The 21,570-nt window shown below is 37.0% G+C and overlaps 1 protein-coding gene across 1 annotated transcript in view; it reads left to right on the forward strand.

Annotated features, from left to right (window-relative positions):
- The window catches only part of FMN2 (formin 2), a 165,684-nt gene that overhangs the window by 121,395 nt on the left and 22,719 nt on the right, over window positions 1-21,570 (forward strand). The window contains exon 16 of the mRNA XM_080389778.1: window positions 10,881-10,932. Coding sequence (XP_080245904.1) covers window positions 10,881-10,932 — 52 coding nt within the window. The remainder of the gene's footprint in view (window positions 1-10,880; window positions 10,933-21,570) is intronic.

Here is a 21,570-nt window from a genome sequence, read left to right on the forward strand (position 1 = left end):
ATCAGAGATCACATCCACCAGTTCAAAAAGCTTCAGAAATTACTTCTTTTTCTGGGGTATATGTGTCTTGACACACGGGACAGTGGGGAAATCCTGAGGGTGCTAATTGTCATGCAGTTTGTAGAGAAATTTTGTTAGCAGTAATCCTTTCACCTTGTCCCCACTTGATATGATACCCAGCTCCTGTTGAAATAATTGGGTGTGCATGAACGAGAATCTGTGGTGAAACATGCAGCGAAAAGCACCTTCTGTGTGTTTGCTGTTGGGGCTACGGCTAGGCTGGGTGTTCCTGCCAGCCTGAGAAGCAGGAAGCTTGGGAAAGTAAGTCTGGTTTGGGAACTGGGAAGGGATATGTTGGAATCACAGCTCTTCCACTGAGATTCTATAGATCCTGCAAATGTCACAGACTTCAAATCTCAGCAAGTTGTCCGATATTGTATTCAGAAGCCAAAGCAATATAATTATTTTTAGAGTTTAGAAAAAGCATTATGGTGTAAGGGAATTGAACACTAGAATGCATTGTTTATAGAAGAAGGGAAAACATAATTTTCTGATGTTTAGCTAGTTCATCTAAAAACATTGGGAATAATTCCAGTATGATTGTAAGCTTGGGAATACAAGGTAGTCATTCAACCTTTTGGTTCCTCGAAGTCGTTTTATGCAAAATTCCACAGTTCTGCTCTTGCTAGTGAATGCCAGACCCAGGTTTTATTCTGCTGGACCCAAGAATACAGACTCTTCTCCAGGCCCAAATCCTAGACACATCCTCATGATCTTGCAGTATAAAGATGCTAAAATTGTCCTCCTGGGTGAACTGTCTGTAACCATCTCCCTCTTTTGCCAGGAAGAGCATTCAGGAATCCAGTTTCCAAACCGTTAGTAAATTAGTGTATAAATCAAAAGTGTGTTGTATTTACCGCTGTCGCTGCAACCAGATAGTTGGCTGTGACTTGCTCTTTTAGGTCAAGCAGCAAAAGGCTGTGCATCATCAAATGATGGATTGTGAATGAGACTAAAGCATCAGACTGAGTCTTGGATGGCTGGGTTCAGTTGCTGGCTCCAGAAGTACTGTGGATGATTGCGAAATGAATGCTGCTAGGGTAATCTTCATTCTGGCATTTTCTAACCCAGAATGATTGATTTTGCAGATTTAATATTCTTTAAATGTTGCTTTTATAATTTGATTAATATAAGGGACAACATAGCACTATTTGATAGTTTTTCTAAAAATAATTTGAGGAAAATATGACTAAAAGGCCGTTAGAAATATATATGAATAAATGTTTTTGTTTTTCTTTAAAAAAATAAATGCACAGAACATTAAGGGGTGGGAGATTGGTAGGTTTACGTGGAGATTATTACTTTAAGTATTAGTAATGAGTATTTTTGATAACAATATTAAAAACCCCCAGGGTTTTCTACATTTCAGAATAAAATATTGGAAGGATATGAAGAGCGAGCAACATAAAGTCACTAGAACAAAAGATCCAAGAATTCACACTTGAACAATTTAATTCCATGATTGTTTACATTTTTATGTTAGTATTCTTTTTGTTGGATTATTGAAAGAGCTTTTAAAACTTGTTCTTTGAGTGCTGAAAGTATTTTTTTAAATCTCACACTGACATCTTAATGCTAATAAATAGTTTAACATCAGTATTGTATAAACTTGTCCCTACTTCAGATGTCAGCACCTCCACTAGTGTGTGTTATTAGATAATAATCCTAATTCAGATTATATTGTATTTGCAGCACTAAAGAGGCTTCACTGAATTAGCCTTACCTTGCCTCAAAGTCCATGAAAGGCCAAACCTTTAGACTGGGGCTGGCAGCTGTTTGTGCTTTTGGCGTAGGACCTCATTTAATTGTTTTTGTAGGAATCGATAATGTGATTGCAGACAGCACAGGTGTGGTAGAGTATTTTGGCATCACTTGTGAACAGATCCATATGTGAGTGGAACAATAGCGTGGTACAAATCATCCACCCCAAAATATTCTGAAAAGTACAGCATATTACTGAAATTACCAGTCTGGGTTGGAAGGGACCTTAAGGATCCTCTAGTTCCAACCATGGCCAGGGACACCTTCCACTAGACCTAGTTTCTCAAAGCCCCATCCAGCCTGGCCTTGAACACTGCCAGGGATGAGGCATCCACAGCTTCAGCCCACTTCTCAAGCCTGTCAAGGTCCCTCTGGATGGCATCCCTGCCCTCCAGCGTGTCAACTGTACCACACAGCTTGGTGCCAGCAAACTCATTGAGGGTGCACTCAAGCCCAGTGTCCATGTTGCTGACCAAGATGTTAAACAGTGCTGCTCCCAGTAGGGACCCCTGAGGAATGCCACTTGTCACTGGTCTCCAGCTGGACATTAGGCCATTGACTGCAACTTTTTGAGTGTGACCCTCCAGCCAATACCTTATCCACCAAATGGTCCATCCATCAGATCCATGTCTCTCCAGTTTAGAGACAAGGATGTTGTGTGGGACATCATCAAATGCTTTGCACAAGTCCAGGTAGATGATGACAGTTGCTCTTCCCTCATTCACCAATGCTGTAACCTTGTCGTAGAAGGCCACCACATTTTTCAAGCATGATTTTCCCTTATTGAAACCATGCTGGCTGTCACCAATCACCTTCTTACTTTCCATGTGCCTCAGCATAGGTTCCAGCAGATTCTGCTCCATGATCTTGCACGGCACAGAGGTGAGATGGACCAGGCTGTAGTTTTCCAGGTCTTCCTTATTTCCCATTTTAAAAAACTGGTGGTTATATTTCCCCTTTTTCAGTCAGGGGGAACTTTACTGGGCTGCCACAGCTTCTCACATGTGGTGGATAGTGGCTTAGCCACTTCATCTGCCAGTTCCCTCAGGACCCACAGATGCATCTCATCAGGTCCCATGGACTTGTGCACCTTCAGGTTCCTTAGATGTTCTCAAACTTGATCTACAGCAGGTGATTCTTCATTCTGCCAGTCCCTGCCTTTGCCATCTGTGACTTGAGTGGTGTAGCTGGAGCACTTGCTGGTGAAAACTGAGGTAAAAATAACCTAGCTTCTTACCAGACTGCTGCCTGAGATGGATTAAAAGAGGACACAAATAGCAAAATGTGGAGAGTTCACACCTTGAAACACAGCATCTGTGAGGGGTAGATAGGATTTGTGCTGAGGATTTTTTTGGTTTGGTTATTAATTTGAAGAGTCAGTCTTCTTTTATAGAGTCTGTTGTTAAGTTTACATTTTTTTAACTTTCAACAAAGATCAACTTTCAGTGCTCATGTACTTACTGAGAGTTTAAGATGTAGTTCCATGGATCTTGGCCCTCATCTATGGGGCTAGCACATAATTTGTTGTTCCTGTTGTGTGAGACTATAAAGTCATAATGAAGTGCAATTGGTTGGAATCAATCTAAACGTTTATGTATATGTTTAACTTATCATAGGCTTTTCAATTTTCAACAGAAAAAACTGGAAAAACGTAATCACAAAAATGTCTAGCATATTAGATGCTCAGTCCCCAGTTATCTTCAAGAAATGGGAGTCTGAACGAAGTATTTAAATAATCTTTTTCATGTATGTATCTTAGAAAAGGGGAGAGACAAAGTGAGTATTCTTCATGCTCATAACCTCCTATGAATTTGTCATAGGAAACACAGAAGGATATAAGGCCTTGATAGGATTCCCAGAAGAAATCCTACTTTCTTCTCTTGCAAAGCCGCCTTAGCATGAATATACCTGGTAATAAAACATTCAAATGTACTTAGATTTTTGTGCAGTGTAAACAGAAATTCTCAAAACTATAGCAACGTAGCTCTAATGACTCACTGAGAAGGCATTGTATCTGTCAAAATAAAAAAAAAAAACCCAACCTAAAAAAAAAAGCCACCCAAAGAAACAAAAAACAACTGGCTTCACTTGAAAGTTACTGGCAAGCACATTCATAGCTAATTATAAACAAATACTAGTTAACACTTTAAATAAGAGGAAAAAACCAAAAGGATTTAGGACATGAGCAGATGAAAGGATTCTTGTTGCCTCCCATCTGAGATTACTCAGATTCATTCCTGTATTCAATTACCTGTGAAGATGTGATATTCCCTTAAGAGAGATCAGGAGATCTGAAGGGATGGCAGTTTCGTGCATCTTCTTACTCATAGCCCTTTGAAACTTGTTCAGCAGAAATAGCTTAAATTGCAACTGGGTTTGGGGCCAGACGGTGAGAACAGACAGTAATCACTGGGTCAAGACCATTCCACAAACTATCAGCAAAAAGTTCTGGTGGGACGAAAGCTCTGAGAGGGCATTTGAATGCTGTTTGAGTAGACCTACAAGGTCTACATGGAATAATTTCTGGAGTCAACTTGTTTTGTGACTATGGTTATCTCATACATTTGCACATAAACAACACTCATAGTTCTTATGAACTATTAGCTTTCAGTCTATTTTTCTTATGAAATTCCTGGATATTATTGCATATCCAATTTTAGAGCTTATGTTTTAATGCCTTTTTTCTTTTCTTTTCTTCTTTTTTTTTTTTTTTACAAAGCCACTAAGCACAATCCCCTGTCATCATTTAAAAGTTAATGATCATCTACAATCTTCCCTAAAACCCACTTCTTTTTTGATAGTTCCCATCTAAAATGGCTACTTAATTCTTCCCAATGCCACTCATGTCCCCAAACACATTAGTCTTATTAAATAAAATGTGCAAAGAAAACCAACAAAAAAAATCCAAAAATTGAGGCAAAACACATTTAGAAGTCTAAAGGGGGAAAGAAAGAGGGGTTTTTCTCATGAGCTTTCTACTGACCCTGGTGTCTTTGCTATTCTGCTTTGGTATTTCAAGGTATTTCAAAACACAGTGTTGAATATAATGCGAATTGCCACATAAACCAGCTGCATTATATTTTCTGGGGGCATTTAAAAGTACATGCTACAGAGGAGAATTGAGGTATTCTCTTAGGAACTCTCTTGGAGGTTTTGTAAATTTAAACCTTGCACCTTGATACTACTACCAGTGTAACTACATGCCTTTGCTTGTGGTGATTGTTCATCCAGTGTTTTCTCTCTGCTTCGCTTTGTTTCCCATGCACGAGATACCTACAGAAGGTATCCTTGTGGCCTCTGTCAGGAACTCATGGGATACACTTTTTAAGAAAGTCTATCCCTCAACTAACTTTTTAGTTTTGGTTTGTTGGGTTTTTACTGGCGTTTTTGACTCTGCCAGAGGAGATATTTGGTATGTTTTCAAAGTCCCAGCTGCTATTCATTCAGCACCACTGTGGAAAAAAACACAAATGTCCTCTTTAAAGATCCTGGTAAATCTGCGGCAAGGGTTTGTAGAAGTGTTAGCAGTAGTTTTCTTTTTTTCAGTGAAAAAGATTTTTACAAACTTTTCAGGAACACATATATAGCACAGGGGCAGAATAGTCTCAGTTTAAAATAGTAAGTCTTTGACCTCCCTGTTAGTGTTAGATAAAATATTTCTTAATACTCTTAAATCCTTTGGAAAAGACAATAAAGAGGGAAATGTAGCACTTTCAAACAAGAAATTGCAACAACTATTAATAGAGACAACAGACATTATATGTAATATCTGTCCATATAGACAGTAGTCTGTACGTGCAGAAAATTGCTATATTCGTGTAAATAATCTTTCTTAAAAATCAGATTTGATGCAGGAATTATAATGGTTAAATTTGGAGGAGACTAATATAGAAAGTTTATTGGACTAAAAATGAGGAGATACTTGGCAATGTTCTTAGTTTGCAGAGTGGATTGATTACTGCAGAGATTTTAGCATAATAGATCCAAAATGTCATTTGCCATTGACATCAGAGGGGACAATTTGTGATCAAAAAATGGCTTTTACGTCCTTATCTTTGAACTCCATTTAATCTTCAAGGCTTCTTAAAGCAAAGGAAAAGAAAAAAGGACTATGCAGAAAAGTAAATTACACTGTTCTATTAAATACCATTATTTTCTAGAATGTTTGTGTACACTTCTCACATTTAATTTTGTGAGGTGCTTCAGATTTTCATAAATGCATAGGTCACTTTAGTATGGCTATTCATATATGTGCCTTTGCAGAAATTTGCATGTAATCTTTGCAGGACTCTAATCTAAAAGATTTGGCAGAGCAAACAGACCAAACAGTGGCATGTATCATTCTGGAATGTGGGTATATGCTGATAATAGAGGTTTTGTGAATTAACTAGACTTTGTTTGTGAGCCCTTGTCAGTAACCTCATTTTGAATTGCATGAAATCAGGTTTTATGCCCCAACTATAAACTATCAAGCACTACGTTTAAGCAAATATGAAACGGGATAAGATAGAAATTAGAACATCTGATGTGAGTAAATTTTGAAGAAATACACATACCCTGTAGTTAGAAGAATTTATTGAAGGGTCTTGGATATAGCACAGTCCTCATTCTTAGTAAGGAATGACGTAGGGAGGAAGGAATGTACTTGAATTTTGACCAAATATATAAAGTATTTAGGAAGTATAGACTTTGTTCTAAAGGCAGACCATCTTTAAATAATCTGAAGGTATCTTAATGGAAAAAGCAGGAAAACAGTGGAACATCATCCAACAAGGCATTAAAGATGCTTTCAAAGGAAAAAGTTAAAAGATAACTAATTCAGTATATGCTGTAAATAGTAGATAAGGTAGCTTTGCTCCATGAGAGATCACTTTCACTCTAAAATGTTCTTTTTTTTTTTTTTTTTTTTTAATATGGCAGTTTTCAATATGAACTGAGCATATTTTTAACTATTTCCTTTTAAGTAGATTTTACAGAATATATATGTCTGCCTTCAGGATTACAAGAGCTGCATATAACGCCACACAACATACTGAGTGTGTGCAGGCAGAGATGTAAAACTGTTTTACCTCTGCTTACTGATGCATTACATGAAATATAGGGGCTAGTATCTCCTGGTATGATGTAGTCTAATAGATTTTGAACAGTGTATTTAGAGGTGGTTTAATAAATTAGTGTCAAGGATCAAGAAAATTACTCTTAGTAGGGAGCTGGGTAAAAGAAGAGTCAATAAAATATGAAATATTTTAATTTGGGAACTGACCCAAGAGTGGGAACTCCTCCGTGTCAGAAAAGGCAGTCGCTGCTGTGGTCAGCTGATGGATTCTGAACACATATGAAACAGATATGGCTACTGGACGACTACAAGACTTCTAATGTTTTCCAATGGAAATCCATAGGACTTTCTGAAGTAAGTTTGCTTCTTTAGGATGGAGATAAAGAGAAATTTTAGTGGCAGAACAGAGCACTCAGGCGCACTCAGATGCTGTGGTATCCCTGGAAATGACCCAATTTTCCTGTATCAGTCATTCCCATGGAAGAATCTCTGTGGAGCCGGTAGGGATTTTCTCCTTTTTTACTTCACCTGTTGTGTAATACAATAGAGAGAGGAGTTCTCTATTGTAAAAGTAAAGACACTTTTCTCCCAAGACTGTTGCCCCAAGGTGGCCACTTTGCAACTGGTACTGAGCACTTAATTGTATAGGGTGCCAAGAAGGAAGAATGCCAAACCAGTGCTTTTCAGGCACTATACAGTTGTGATGAACTGCTTTGAAGGAAGGAGTGACAGTAAGGATACATTATACTGAACGAAATGGTAAAATCTCATGCACTCAGGGACACTTTAACCAAATCTGTCATACCAGAATTTTTTTCCCCTCCCCTACTCAAACAGGAAAAATGAGTTGAAAGCAGTTTACCAACGGGGTGATTAGTACAGAGCAAAATACCAATAACCACTAATATCAGGTGATCATATTAGTGGCCAGTTCCAGAAAGTATAGGAATCTCCAGCTGCTTCAACATCTAATAGTTACTCCACAGTATCCAGGTGACAGTAAGAATTTTGTGGTTTAGAGGAGGCTTTCTTCCCTTGATGCTTAAATTTCAGTGCATGCCTTTGACCAGCCATTGCCCACAGCTCTCAGATGTTCACTATATACCACTACAAAAGCTGTCATCTAAATATTTTCTTTGGACAAGGACAGATCCCTGAGTGTGCATACTGTATTTTCTTCTCTTTCACTGGTGCCACCTGTCGTCTTGTGGGAGCAGAATTGTTTTCATACTGTTTTATGTTTGGAACAATGAGAAAGCAAATGGATTGCATGTCAAATTTACACTTGAATAATATCCTTCTGATAACATGCAAAAGGTTTAGAAGTGTCATCATGTATTTGGAACAGACTACAAGGCTATTCTCTTTTAGAGAGATTTCTTTCCTCGCAAGACTGTTTAATGCCAAGAGGTAATCTGATGCAGAATGAAATCTCCCTCTGTGGGTATAGTAGGTGCCTTATGCATATGTACTTATTACTTTTTAAAAAAGATGCTGTTACATGAACCTGCATCATTCAGGGATTCTCAAGATTCTTTTTTTTTTTTCTATAATACCCATTCTCTACAAAATTATTGAAAGTACAGATACCTGAAGGATTTTTCTCTTTCCTTCCTCTCTGGACCATAGTAACTTCCTTTTTTAATTGAAATAAAATTTGCTCCAGAATGGGGACACATCCTTTGATAAACCTAGTATATACGCTGTGCTTGCATTTTTGGAAAAAGTAAATTGTGGAATATTTGCTTCATTGTTGGTAGATAAATAATTGTTTGTAAACATGTGCAGAAGAGTTGAAATAAAAAGAAAAAACTGCAAACTAGACAGATTAGACAACGTTATAACCCAGCAATCCTGGAAATTATAACAAGAGTTATATCCTAGAGATATGATGCCTGTACTAAAAGACCGTCCTAGGCTGCAACATGCTTGACTCCATTTCCAAGCATTACTTAACTGAAAGGAGTCCAAATTACATTTTTCAGTATACAATTATTTATTTTAAAAGTTGTATCTGCAGATACTTAGTGAAAGTGTTAATGCAGGATGAGATATTGGATCTCCCTTCATCCAGTTTCTTCTCTCTTGCACCATATGGTTTTACAAGTCATACCTTGACTCTCAGGATTGAAGTATGAAGAGAAAAAAAATTCTTAATGAGATTCTGTCAAAGCTGCCAGGTTTCACCTGGTTTCATATCCAAAGCAAGGCAAGGCTTTCAAGAAAAACTCTGTCAGCCCAGATTCACTCAACACTGGGCCCAAGTTCACTCAAAAGAATTGTGAGCCCTCACAAACCTTTTGAAGAATCTGGGCCGAGTTTCAAGTCGGTATTGAAATCTGTAATCAGGCAGGCTTCACGTGCTCTTAAATTTCCTTGAGAACATTTACCCAGCTCTCCCTCAAGTTTTTTGTGGTTTGCTGGTGGGTTGTTTTTTTTTTTCACTTTCAGCGAAACAATGATTGAGCCTGAGTCTTCAAATAACGATTGCTAAATATAATGTTTGCTGCTACAAACATCCAGGCACTGCTCATCCTCCTCAGCAGACTATATTGCTACTAATAAAAAGCATTTGCAGCATCAGACAGCTCTGACCCTTGTTCTGACTAGGAAAAAAGAGGGAAAGTCCATCTGTGTATCTTTGCTACAGATTTTATATATCTATTCTAGTGTTAGTGTATTTTTGTTAAATGCTGTTGATTAAAACATTGTAACAGAAAAATAGTGGTTATCTTTGCTCCCAGATATTCCCATTGCCTTTCTCGATTTTGACAAATCTAAAATGAGGATTTCCTTTATCACAGGCAATGTATCTGCAATGTATCAAAGTGATTTTAATGAGTTATTATTTTAGAGCTATGTACAGAAAGTGGAATGATAAATAGCTTAAAGCTTTATTTTTTGTTTTTAGATTTCTATGTGAATTCTGTACCATCGACATTTATTTCCAGGACAGTTCAGAGCCTTCTTGTATCCCCAAACCCAGTGACTCTTGGGAAGCCTAAAATTCTCCTTGCAAATTAGCAGGCCGCGTTAGTCCAGCTGACTGAAAAGAAGAAACAACTTCCAAACTAAAAGGCTTTTGGTTAAAGCAGAGATCTTAAATGGGACTTGAGTTGTGCTACCTGGATGATTATAGAAGTACAAATCTCACCTAAGCACACATGCACAGAGCAGTTTGTGCTATCGCTTTGCACATCGGTGATGCCCAAATTACTACGCATGTTCCTGTAGATTCTGTGGATCAGAATACCCAAGTTAAGTGAAATGGGTACAAAATAAAATGCAAGACAACACATAGGAAATAGATCACACCAATGTGTGGCAATGGCAGTTTCATATTTTTAATTTCTGTCACATGATCACCAAATTACAATTTCCTTCTTATAAAAACATTCATGTTTTCAAGAGGTCTGCTATGCCTCTAGCACTTCACTAACTGATGTGAGCAGAGGGAGATGGTGTGTGCAGGGAAAGAGAAGAGAGCTAATAATATTTGTAACTATCAAGGAACATTTAGAAAAGCTCTAAGACTGAATCCTTCCTGCTTTTCACTCAGCTTTTCCTCCTTCTGGGGTGTGTGTGTGTGTATATATATATATATATATACCTGTTCCTATAGCTTTTCACTTTTCAGATTCATTCTTTAAGATCTGGTTTTAAGTCACTTTCATGACTTGTTGGTTGTTTATAGTACTGCAAGATTTTATTTTTTTTTTTTTTAATTTTCAAAACTTGCTTCAAGTTTGCAGGCTTTTTTTTTGTGGTTGTGGGTTTTCCTGGTTTGTTTTTTTTTTTTAATAAGGGTATCAAAATTCATGTGGCTTTGTTCGTGTGTGGGTTTTTTGGTTTTGTTTTTTTGTTTTTCTTTCAGAATTTAGGTACGAGTATATCTCCAGGTGGTTTCTATTCATTTTATACAACATACTTACGATGCACATTAATCTGAAACAATTTTATCTTTCACCTTGTAGCTAATAATTTTTTGATTGTATTTCTACAGCTAAAATAGACCAAGAAAATGAAGAGAAGTCACTGACAGAAGCACATAAAAGGTAAGAAAGAACAATTGCAGTAAAACCTGTCTTTGAAAAACGTGTTTTGGTACAAGTTGCTGTATTGGTAGCCAGCATTATGGCATTGTTGAATAGTGAAAGAAATGCACTTTGGAAACTAAGTAATATTTTTTAATTGTAAATTTTAATTTGACAATTAGGGGAAAAAATTGAAGGAAGATAGACACACAACCTTCCTTTAGAGAAATATTGCATATGACTCTTGTCTTTCAGAAAATGCATATACCTTATATAAAAATAAGAGAACTGTTCATGCCACACCAGAATCATAGTGATTTGACAGGCACGTAACATTCCCCAAACATTCCACTCATTAGGTACCACTTCCTGTGCTTATAAAATATCTGCTTTAAAATAAAGAACGGAAATCCAGTTTTTAATATACTAATGATATGTATAATTAAATGTGACTTCCTCTGTAGAACTGCGAATAGATCTTCAAATAATTTTTCTGTGGCAAAAAGCAAAATACCTCATTAAATTTCATTACAGATGTGTGCAGTTGACAGAGTTTTCAAAATTGGGAACTTCACTGCATTGCACAACTTGTGGTTTCTTTTGATTTTTTGGCAGTGTTCTCCAGAAGTTCTCCAGAAGCAGTGGTTAAACGGGACAGATTTTTATCTGTCCCAGCAAAAGACCAAACTATGACACACACCATTTATAGTCCAGATTTAGGGAAACTGACAGTCTGTGTTTGTTTTCCTTTCACTACAAACAGCATCTTCTTTTCGTACTTGCTATAACCTCCACCAAATATAAGCTAATGAAGAATATTCATTATTTATAGCTAGAGCTGGGAAGTCTCTCAACAGGTTTCCACTAAAATATACCACTGTAAAAAGTTCTAGTTTTTACTATGGTTTATTCGCCATTCTATGACCCTGCTGACCAAATTTGCTACCTGCTGTAATGCTGCCATGCAGTTAAGATCTTCCCTGGTACAGCACCGTACCTTGGGTCATGTACTAAAGATAGTACCTGAAAAGGAAGCCAAGGGAAGAGTAAATGTTCCTCTGCCACAAGAAGCTCCCCTCTTACTTGAGAGGAGGTCATAGGTCCTTGAGTAGCACATCAGTGATGTGGGATCGTGATGGAAAAACTGGAACAAAGGGAGTATTGCTTTGGCTTAGTATCGTACCTCTTGCTTAAGCGTATGAAAGGCATTCCTGACATTTCTTAATTTTGTTTAACTGCTGAGTTACATAATTCTTATCCTTAAAAATCTCCTTCACAATAAAACTTTGAGAGAAGAAACTGCTGTTAGAAGAAATTCTTGTGATCTCTCTCTGCTCTTTTAAGGAAACTGTTTCTCCTGTAGAAAATAGATTAGATTACATGTCCAAAGCTGACAGATATCTAAGGACAAGGGGAATCTTCAAGCTGTTCAGAAATCTTGTGACTTTTCACTGTCTTTCACTAATTCACTCTCCATTCTTATTTATTCCCCTAACTGCATTTGAACTATCATATCAAAAACTTCCTATCGGTGTAACTAGCATCCACAATACAGGGGAAGAAAGCAAACTGCACCCTGGTTTCTCATTCAGCTTGGTATGCTCCATCTGACTTGTCCTAATTCTTTTTTTCTCCCTCTATGTTGAGTGTAGCAGCTCCTCTTACATAGTTTGTCAAAGCAGAAATTTCAGGTTCATTGTTCCTCTTTACTATAAATATCTAGCAAGGATAACATCACATGCAAAACCTTTCGTGGAACACATGAGGAATTACACTAGGACAACATTAGGGCAAAGTTATTTTTTACTGTTATCTAGGCTACATTTCTCTTTCTTTCTTCCTTCCATTGTCGCACTGAAATTCTTCATCAGATTAGTGGTATTTGTTGAAACATTGAAGACAGCTTCATAGTATAGTTTTAGTATTATGTGTATTTGTTTCTCTAAGATCTTTAATTGGGCTCAGAAATAAAATGCTTGAAATCTTTTTTGTCCAGGGGTGGGTGAAAAAGAAGATGAGAACTTAAAATGCTAAATAGAAGATTAGTTACATTTGGTTAATCATAGGTAGAACAGTGATGCGCAGGATGACTAGGCAAGCAAGTACTGCAAGGAAAAGTGATGGATTAGATGGAGCAAAATTAATGTGATTAATGTGCTTGGATTTTCCTTTTTGAAGTGGGTAACTTCAGCCCGTGTGTAAGTTCAGGTCTACCCATGATAACATTTCTTTAGCTTTCAGTAAAAACTACAATTTTTCTTTCTTTTTTTTTTTTTTTTGTTTTTTTGGGCACAAAATATTAAAGCTGATATCTCCATAAAATAGAAAAGTCTAAAAGAACAGACTCTTGCAGCAATAACAACAAAAATGTTTCTAAAATGAATAATGATTTGGGGAAAATGCAGCAATGTGTATTTTAGAAAAGCTCAGTTGTGCAATAGATGAGCTGAAATGGAAAGTTAATCTTCCACACAAAATAAAGACAAAGAAAATGGAATGTCTGCTCCAGGGACTCCATACAGTGTATAGCTGTTCATTTGTCACAAGTGAGAAAATGTTTAATCGCTTTTGAAATGATGTATTCTCTCTTTATTTATCGTGTTTAGTGACTTTAAAAGTGTCAGTATGTAAAGTGTTTATCCAAGGAATGGATTTCTGGCACACGGATAAAATGAAAAGTGAAATGTTTAGCTCGCAATAGGCATATGTTCCAAGATCTCTCTAAGTATCCTGAGATGAGAAGAAAGCACACAGGTCTGTGTTTATCTAGCTTACGCAGGCAGACAAGGAAGGCTCCAGCCTGGTATTAACACTGAAGTGACATGGAATGTCTTCACCAAACCCCAAATAATTACATCATTCCCTTAAGAATATTGATAAAGTGTAATAAAAAAGAACCTGGCACTTTCCAATTAGATCCTCATTGCTAAATGCTTGAGAAACTGTGAAATACTTGACAAGTTAAAATAAAAACCACTGGTTTGGGGGGATAGGAAAGAAATAAAACAGGAGAAGGAGAGGAGGAGGGAAAGAGATGCTGCTATATTTTAGGAGCTCACAATTGGGCACTTTTTATTCTTATTTTAGATTATGCCATCTGTCCCAAGACACATAGCTATATGCTCAACTCATACAGCTATATATAACATTTAAACAAAATTTAACATCTTTGAAAGTTGGGAGATACAGCACACTTTGCACCACGCATCAAATGCATTGTTTTCTGCACTTTCATTTATTTAGGTCTAAATATCTCTGCCTTTTAAGACGTGATTTGCTTTAAGCTGTGAGAAAAAATGAGAAGCACTATTGTTTTCAGGGATACTTACAACAATTTTAAAATGAGACAGGGTTCAATCACAGCAAGCAGGAACCAAGATGACATCAAAGTTATTGTCAAATGTTACATGATAGCTGATGACTTGTTTTCTGTGCTGGGGTAAAAGGCAATAGCAACAGCAGCAATATAATCTTGCTGGTTATAATCAGAAATAAGCTAGTTACTCCTCTTCTTGCACTTCATTCTTTAAAAACAACAGCTAAACAACCTGACTAGAATTACCAGAAACAACATTTAGGGAAGCTGAAGGTCCTAATTCTCTGCCTTGCTACCTCTATATGCCTGAGTGTGAGGGAATAGCATGTAGCTTTATTACTTTCTTACATTACCTTACCCAGGACTGGCTTCTGATCTTGAAAGGTTTCTAGATTAGGGTCTTTTTATGAAGAAAACCAATCCAGAATGTAACACTCATCTCTCTTCCACTGAAATAGTTGAGATTTTCTTTTTCTTCCCCTCTATCCACAATGATTTGTCTCTTCTTGGACTAGCATCTTGAGAATCATTCACAAACTGAACTGGAGACAGTTGGTTTAGACCTGAGACACAGATGATCTTCATTTCTTCCTGCTCTCTCTCAGTCAAACAATGAAGCATCACATTCTGAATTCAGTGCAGTAAACTGAGCCATTTTCAGTGCTGTGTTTATTCATACTGAATTCATGGAAGAGGCAATGTGTACTGAGAACCTCTTAAGAACACTACAGATCCTTTTATTTCTAATATTTCAGATAGTATAACCCTGCTTGAAGTGATAACATAGGTCAGTAAGACAACAGCCCTGTATAATGGTGGCTTGATTTGGGGTGAAACTGTTCACCTGTTTTTCCTTCCGTGATGCCTAGCGAGGGCTGGATAGACTGAAACGTTGCTCACTATCATGGCTTGTGTACATCACTGATTTTAACAAATCTGAGAATTTAATCTGTTCTTTAGTAAATCTTAATGCATTAAGGGAATATGACTTCTTTTACAACAAATATAGACAGGACTTTCTGCATTCTGACCTACGTATTAACTAGGGAATGTAAGATGTGTGTGGCTGGGTATGGAACGGTCATCTTCCTGTGTCAGGCTATTTTTATTTGGTTTGTTTTATGATTTGCTCTCATTACTTGCACATTCCAGTGATTTCTAGGCTTTTAAGTGCTTCCTGAATGCAGCCTCCCAGGCACCTTTTGTGTTTTCAGGACTTTTAATAATCCATTTAGCAGTGTGGTGTTGCTTTCTTTGCTGTAGCAACAAATGACATAAATTTTGAAGAGAAATGTTTACCTTTAAACTCCCTGCAAAAAAAGTACTCCTGACACAACAATCTTCCCAGACTTCCATTGGCTTCACTGAACACAAGACTTAGGAACAAAGCTTTACACCTGCTTATGAGCTGACAAGTTGATGACACTTAGAGGAATAGCAGACAGTACGGTACAATGGCACTGCTGAAAAGCAACACCTAGAAATGTAGCACCTAAGTCTGGTAATCCTTTAAAAGAGTAAATGTTCCTCCCACCTCACTACCCTCTACACAATGGTTTTGATTGTTTCCAAAAGTGAACTGTAAAGTTAAAGTGAAAATTGAGTTAATGATTGAAATAAAGTGGTGAAAAGCCCAGAATGGAGAGAGGTATGTAGTTAAAAAAAACCACAAAAACACACACAAAAAAAGAAAAACCACAAAACCAGCACAATCCTTTTAACTGAAAGGCAAGACCCTACTGTTGGACCCCATTTTCACTGCTCTTTGGCCATTCATCCTTTGTTGGTTCCTTTACTGTTAGGTCTATTTTTCTTGCTGTGTGGCTCCCGGCATGCAGACTCAAATTCCTCACGGTAATACATTTCAGACTGTAGGTATACATTAGTTGGATCAGCAAAAAGTAAATACTTGGTGAGCAAAGGAAATGTGTATAGAAGAAGCTTACAGACTGTTAAACAGATCGGATCATTCTAGTTTAGTATCCTGTCTCTGACAAAATATCAGGGGCTGTAAATATGCAGTAATGGAAACTTTGCAGGCAGTTTAGTTATGTCAGAAAGTCTCTTCTGAAATACGGGTAATTGATCTTTCCCTGAAAGATGAAGTCTTTGCCCTTTTCTGAAAATATTTGCCAAATGACTGCAAGTTCGTAACCATTTGCATGATTGATTTTTGCCTGTAAGAGCATTATAGTTTCTTTTAAAGATGCCAAGCTGCTTGCTTAAAAAAATGGTTTTATTTTATTGGGTTGAAATTAGTTGGCATTTAATGACATTCAGCGCTAGTGTGAACAAATAGTAATATAACTTTCAACAGACTGGGTTACAATTCAGAGAACTAATATTCTGCAATGTAAACTCATCTTTATGTAACTTATTCTACAGTTTGTGTAGAGGACCTATTCTTAGATTGTACCGTAAAAGAGAAATTATATTAATTTAAGGTACAAATACAGGTACATAGCTGCGTGGCATCGATAACCATACAGCTAAGTAACACCCAGGTAACAATACAGTTATTTTAACTGGGGTCTGATCATACCCAAAACTAATGCTATAGCCTTAAATTCAGGATTAAAAATCACTAAGAGAAAAATCATGTAGCTAATAAATTAATTAGAAAGAACCAGAAATTAAAATATTTAAATGTGGCAGTATGCTTTGACCTCCAGTTTATGTCTACCAGGTGGTTTCACTGAGTAGTCCTCAAAAATTCAAGATACTTCTTTTGCGCTGCTACAGCCGAAGAAAATGCTTGTGTGTGTGTGTGTGATTTGGTCCAGTGCCTCTTCGTTGTGCATCAGCTTCTGGTCATGTTCAGTAGGTTTTTTCTTTCATGTTTTCATCTTTCATCATCTACCTGAGCTGATAAGTCAGATTACGCTGTGAAGGCCTTAGGAAGTAGTGCTCACACTTGCAGTACCTGTGACTTAAATGTGGATAACACTCTGCTTTTACTCTCTTTCATTGTTTTGCCACTACAGGTGTTGCTTTCTTCCTTGCTGTATTTTAAGATTTACTTTACGGATTATTATGGTACATTGCTGTTGTCATGTATGTGCAAATAGGAAAGCAGAACGTCAGGGATGTGGTTTCACTGGGTCACAATTTGCATTAACTCATATGGGAACTATCCAGTAATAACTTGTACAATAGGGGTCGTTCCCTCCATAGCACTTGCCAGCTGAGGGAAGGCTGGCATCAGCCCCTCCACAGTACAGGGCTTGCCTCAGCCTACTGCTGAAACCCCACTGTGCTTCTTGTATCTGGAGATGAAGTGACCAGGAAAAAAAAATAATATTGTTGCCTCTTTATTCTTCCTCATTTTCTTCCTCAGCCTTTTTGCCTTGTTGCTTGTCTTTGTTAACAATGTAGATTCAGAAACGGCTTTAGTGAGCCAGATCTCTTCTGCACTGTGTCTTAAATGAACACTTCTTACGGGATACCTTGCACCCGCTGCTTTTCTCAGCTGCTGCCTGATGGTTCTACCTTAATCAGTCTGTTGAGAGGGAAAAGTTCCTTCTCTGCTCCAGAGGAAACAACTAGGACAATGGTCACCCCAGACCAGAACCACCGTGAAACCTTTGTGTAATCCTTTGGAGGATGGTGACAGCTCCTCCAGACATGAGAAAGTATCCTAGGCCAAAGGAGTATAATTTATTTAGCTTTGCTTGGATGTGTCAGTATCGCTGATTCACATATCCAGAGCGATATGGTTATTTATTACAATCTTTCCATCAATTCCAACGGCTGCCACCTTTGCATTTAAACTCGATCCTTAAAGAAAACGCTACCCATTTTTCTCTGCTAATCTAAACAAAGATAATGTCACTGATGTGAGGAGAATGTATTGGGATAAGTCAGGAGTTTAATCATAAATGTCTAACATTTGAAAAATGCATGTAAAGACCTTTTCCATCTGACACTTCATCAACTCAGTTTTTGAAGTCTTTCAATTTACTTTCACGGGATTCTGTTGTAATTGACTCTAAGAATATGAAAGCCCCCATGTACATTTTTCTCCTGCAAAGGCTGGATTTCTTCCACTCATAGTTGTGCTGGCTTTTGATGATATTAGGGAATCTCATGTTCATGAATGTGGAGAGAGCTCCTGTACACTGAATGATGGAAGAATGCTTTTCAGAGCAACCCCAAAGGGGTAAGATGAAACTGCATCACAAAACATTTAAAATGTTAGGGGTTTCTATAATACCCAAGTATTTTAGAACATTTTTACTCTATAATTTTCAAAGAATAGAAACTGAAACCTAAGTTTGGCTTGACAGCAAAAATAGAAGCAGCACGTGACAATACTCCCAGTCAGACCTGTAGATTCATTTACTGGTTATTTTTGGAGTATACTTTTGTAAATGCACCTGTATAAAAATTAATCTATACCGAATCATGTTCTTAGAGCGTGGGTTAATATTATATGTACATGAAATCCAGTAAGGCATCTGTGTGGTTTCTGTCTAGATACCCAAATAATTCCCTCTGGGTTTAAAGCAAATTACTTCTTATTTTGTTTGATAACTCTGACCTTGACCCTGCATGAATTGCAGCTATAAAAGTGAGTCATACCACGGGAGCAGGCAGATTACAAGGCTGAGACTGACATCAATAAACTGAAGAAACAGTAAAACTTTTAACAATACTTAGTACACAACAGTTGCGCTACCTCCATATGTAATTATAACTTCTTACTGTTGTAATAATTGCCCAGAAAGCCTTCATTGCACTAGACAGTGAATACGAGGTATGTTAATAGAAAGATCTGGAGACAAGCTGGCTTTAACATGGGTCATTTTGCTATTTCTTACAGCACTGAGGCTAGCAGCTTGCGTGTCAGATCACTGCTATTGAAATTCATTCCACCACTGTATTTTGTGTCAACTGGCACCTCTTATTTCCTATTTCTTCAAGTTCAACTGGCCAAGGGCTATTTAACATTTGAAGCTCCTATGTTAGTCTTTTTAAGAGTGAAAAACAGTTTTCTCTTAATGTGTTGCATGACATTGCTTTACGCACGCTCATTTTTCATTTTGTATTTGCCCAGTTTAGCACAGAGCTGTCCATGTGCCTACGTAACAGCTAGCTGGCATGCACGGGCGTGATACCCACACTAACACAAAATTAAAAGCATTAAACTCTGAGAAAGAGAACCTACTTGTTCATGCAAAGTATGCAGATTACGGTAGATTGCAGCTAACACCAACGCATCTAGGGAACTGTAAATACCTCAGGCCAAGTTTTTGAGAGAAAGTTTGAACCTGTTTAAAATTGTCATTTTAAAATGACAGAAGAAAGCACATGCAAATTAAAAATGCGTTAGAAAGGTCTTGCTAAAAGTTTGCTTTTTTTTTTCCTGAGTGGCCTGTAAGAATACAATGGTCAGAGACAAAAAACCCCACAAGGTCAGCTCTGTGGGTTTTTTGTTTTATTTTTTTTTTTTTTATATTATGTTTTTAATGTATTATCTCAATTCATATTTTAATCTGAAATGTATTCACAGAGACATAACTTTAAATATGTGTAACAGAATTTGGGTTCACATAAACTCCAATTATGGGGTGAGCTGTGGCTGAGGAATACATTGTACCTGATATGTGACGGTAGCAAAAATACCTCTAACCTACATTTCCTGACCTTTTATTTTCAAAGGGCTGGAGCCTGACTGTGCAGAATGGCTTTTCAAACACTATTTTTTTGTCATCAGATAAGTTCTATCTGCTAAGATAGCTCCATCCTGCTTGTGACGTAATTTAACACCTAATCCTATGCCACCTCAGATGAAAAATGGTATTGTTATGTCAGCAAGCATTTGCTTACATCAGATGAAAAAAAAAAATAAAATCCCAAACCATAAGCAAACATATAAAGGGACCAGGATGTCACCTAATGTTTTAGAGAAGAATGAGAATTAAAATAGGAAGAATAATAGTAATAATAATAATAATACCAAACAAACACCCCCCCAAAAAAAAAACCCAAAAAAAACCAAAAAAAACCAAACAAGCAAAGGAGAATCTTGAAGAATACTTTTCAGATGTAGTGTTAACTACAATCCTTGATAACCACATGTTTCCAGAAGATATAAACAAGAAGTGATTTGGCAAATTTCTTCGTCGTGCCCAGCTAACATACCTTCATTTCAAGTTGTGAAAATCTCAAATTCACCTTTCAACAAAACTATAATTTAAATCAGTTATGGCCATATTATTTTGCTACTTTGCTACCCCTGTTATGAGGGACTTTGTTCCTGAAAGAGGACTAAAGCAAAACCCACCCATTGAATTAGGTAAATATAAGGGCCTGGAATAACAGTTTGAATTGAGGTTGAGGAGACAATCTAATATGTGAAGGTTTTATTCATTGCTAACTCCACGAGTTCATCAGTCCTCTAAGAATTTTAGTTTTTCTGAAATATTTAAGTGCAAGGTTATATTCATAATACCTACTGAATTTAACAATCTGTACCATAGTATATGCTCTGGTTCATTTACTGGGCCTGCTGCCTTCAGTATGTGACATAAAGTATAAAATATGTAAATTGTGTATTTGCATTACTAATAGATGCGTACAACTAATTGTATTGATCATTGTTGATGAACATTGAAGCTGTCAAGTATTCCTGGTATGGTGGGGTGGGGATCAAAACTCTCAGGCACGAGGCAGACCAGCCTGTCAAAACCCAATTTACTGTTCTTCGCGTTGGATGCTTTTTGGTGGGCTTTTGCTGGAGGGAAAAAACCAGTACCTCAAAGGTAGAGGGATTTTTTTGTTGTTGAAGCTGTTGATTTTCATCTAGTTGGAGCAATAAAACACTTTTCTGCTAAATATGAATTTATAGGAGACAAGGGACTAGAGATGAGGGAGATGACTTAGGATTCAAAACATTGCAAATGTTTGGCAGGTTTTTTTTAGAGGAAAGGAAAAATCTCTGGAGACCTTCGTTTTCTAAGGAACAATATTGCAAAATCCATAGTTACACAATATAAATTGGCAAATGAAAGAAGGTATTAATGATTCTGGCAGTAGACTTAAGCTGGCATGTTATCTCAACTTTCTTTTTAATACAAGAAAGATATTTTTCTTCTTTATAAAAAAAAAAGGGGGGGGGGGGGCAGGAGGACCCTAAGAAATTTCTCACCAGCACATTTGAGTACTAGGTGTTTTGAATGAAACTATGTTTTTATATTTTCTTAACTTTTAATTATGCAGTGTAAGGGACAGCACTGAGGAGAGGCAATGATACCTTAAAAAAAAAAAAAAAAAAAAAGGTGAAGAAAATGATGTTACAGTTACCTATAACTATAAAAGTTATACATATGCTTTCTACATAT

Source organism: Falco punctatus (genome assembly GCF_963210335.1).
Source record: "Falco punctatus genome assembly, chromosome: 5".
Lineage (NCBI taxonomy): Eukaryota > Metazoa > Chordata > Aves > Falconiformes > Falconidae > Falco > Falco punctatus.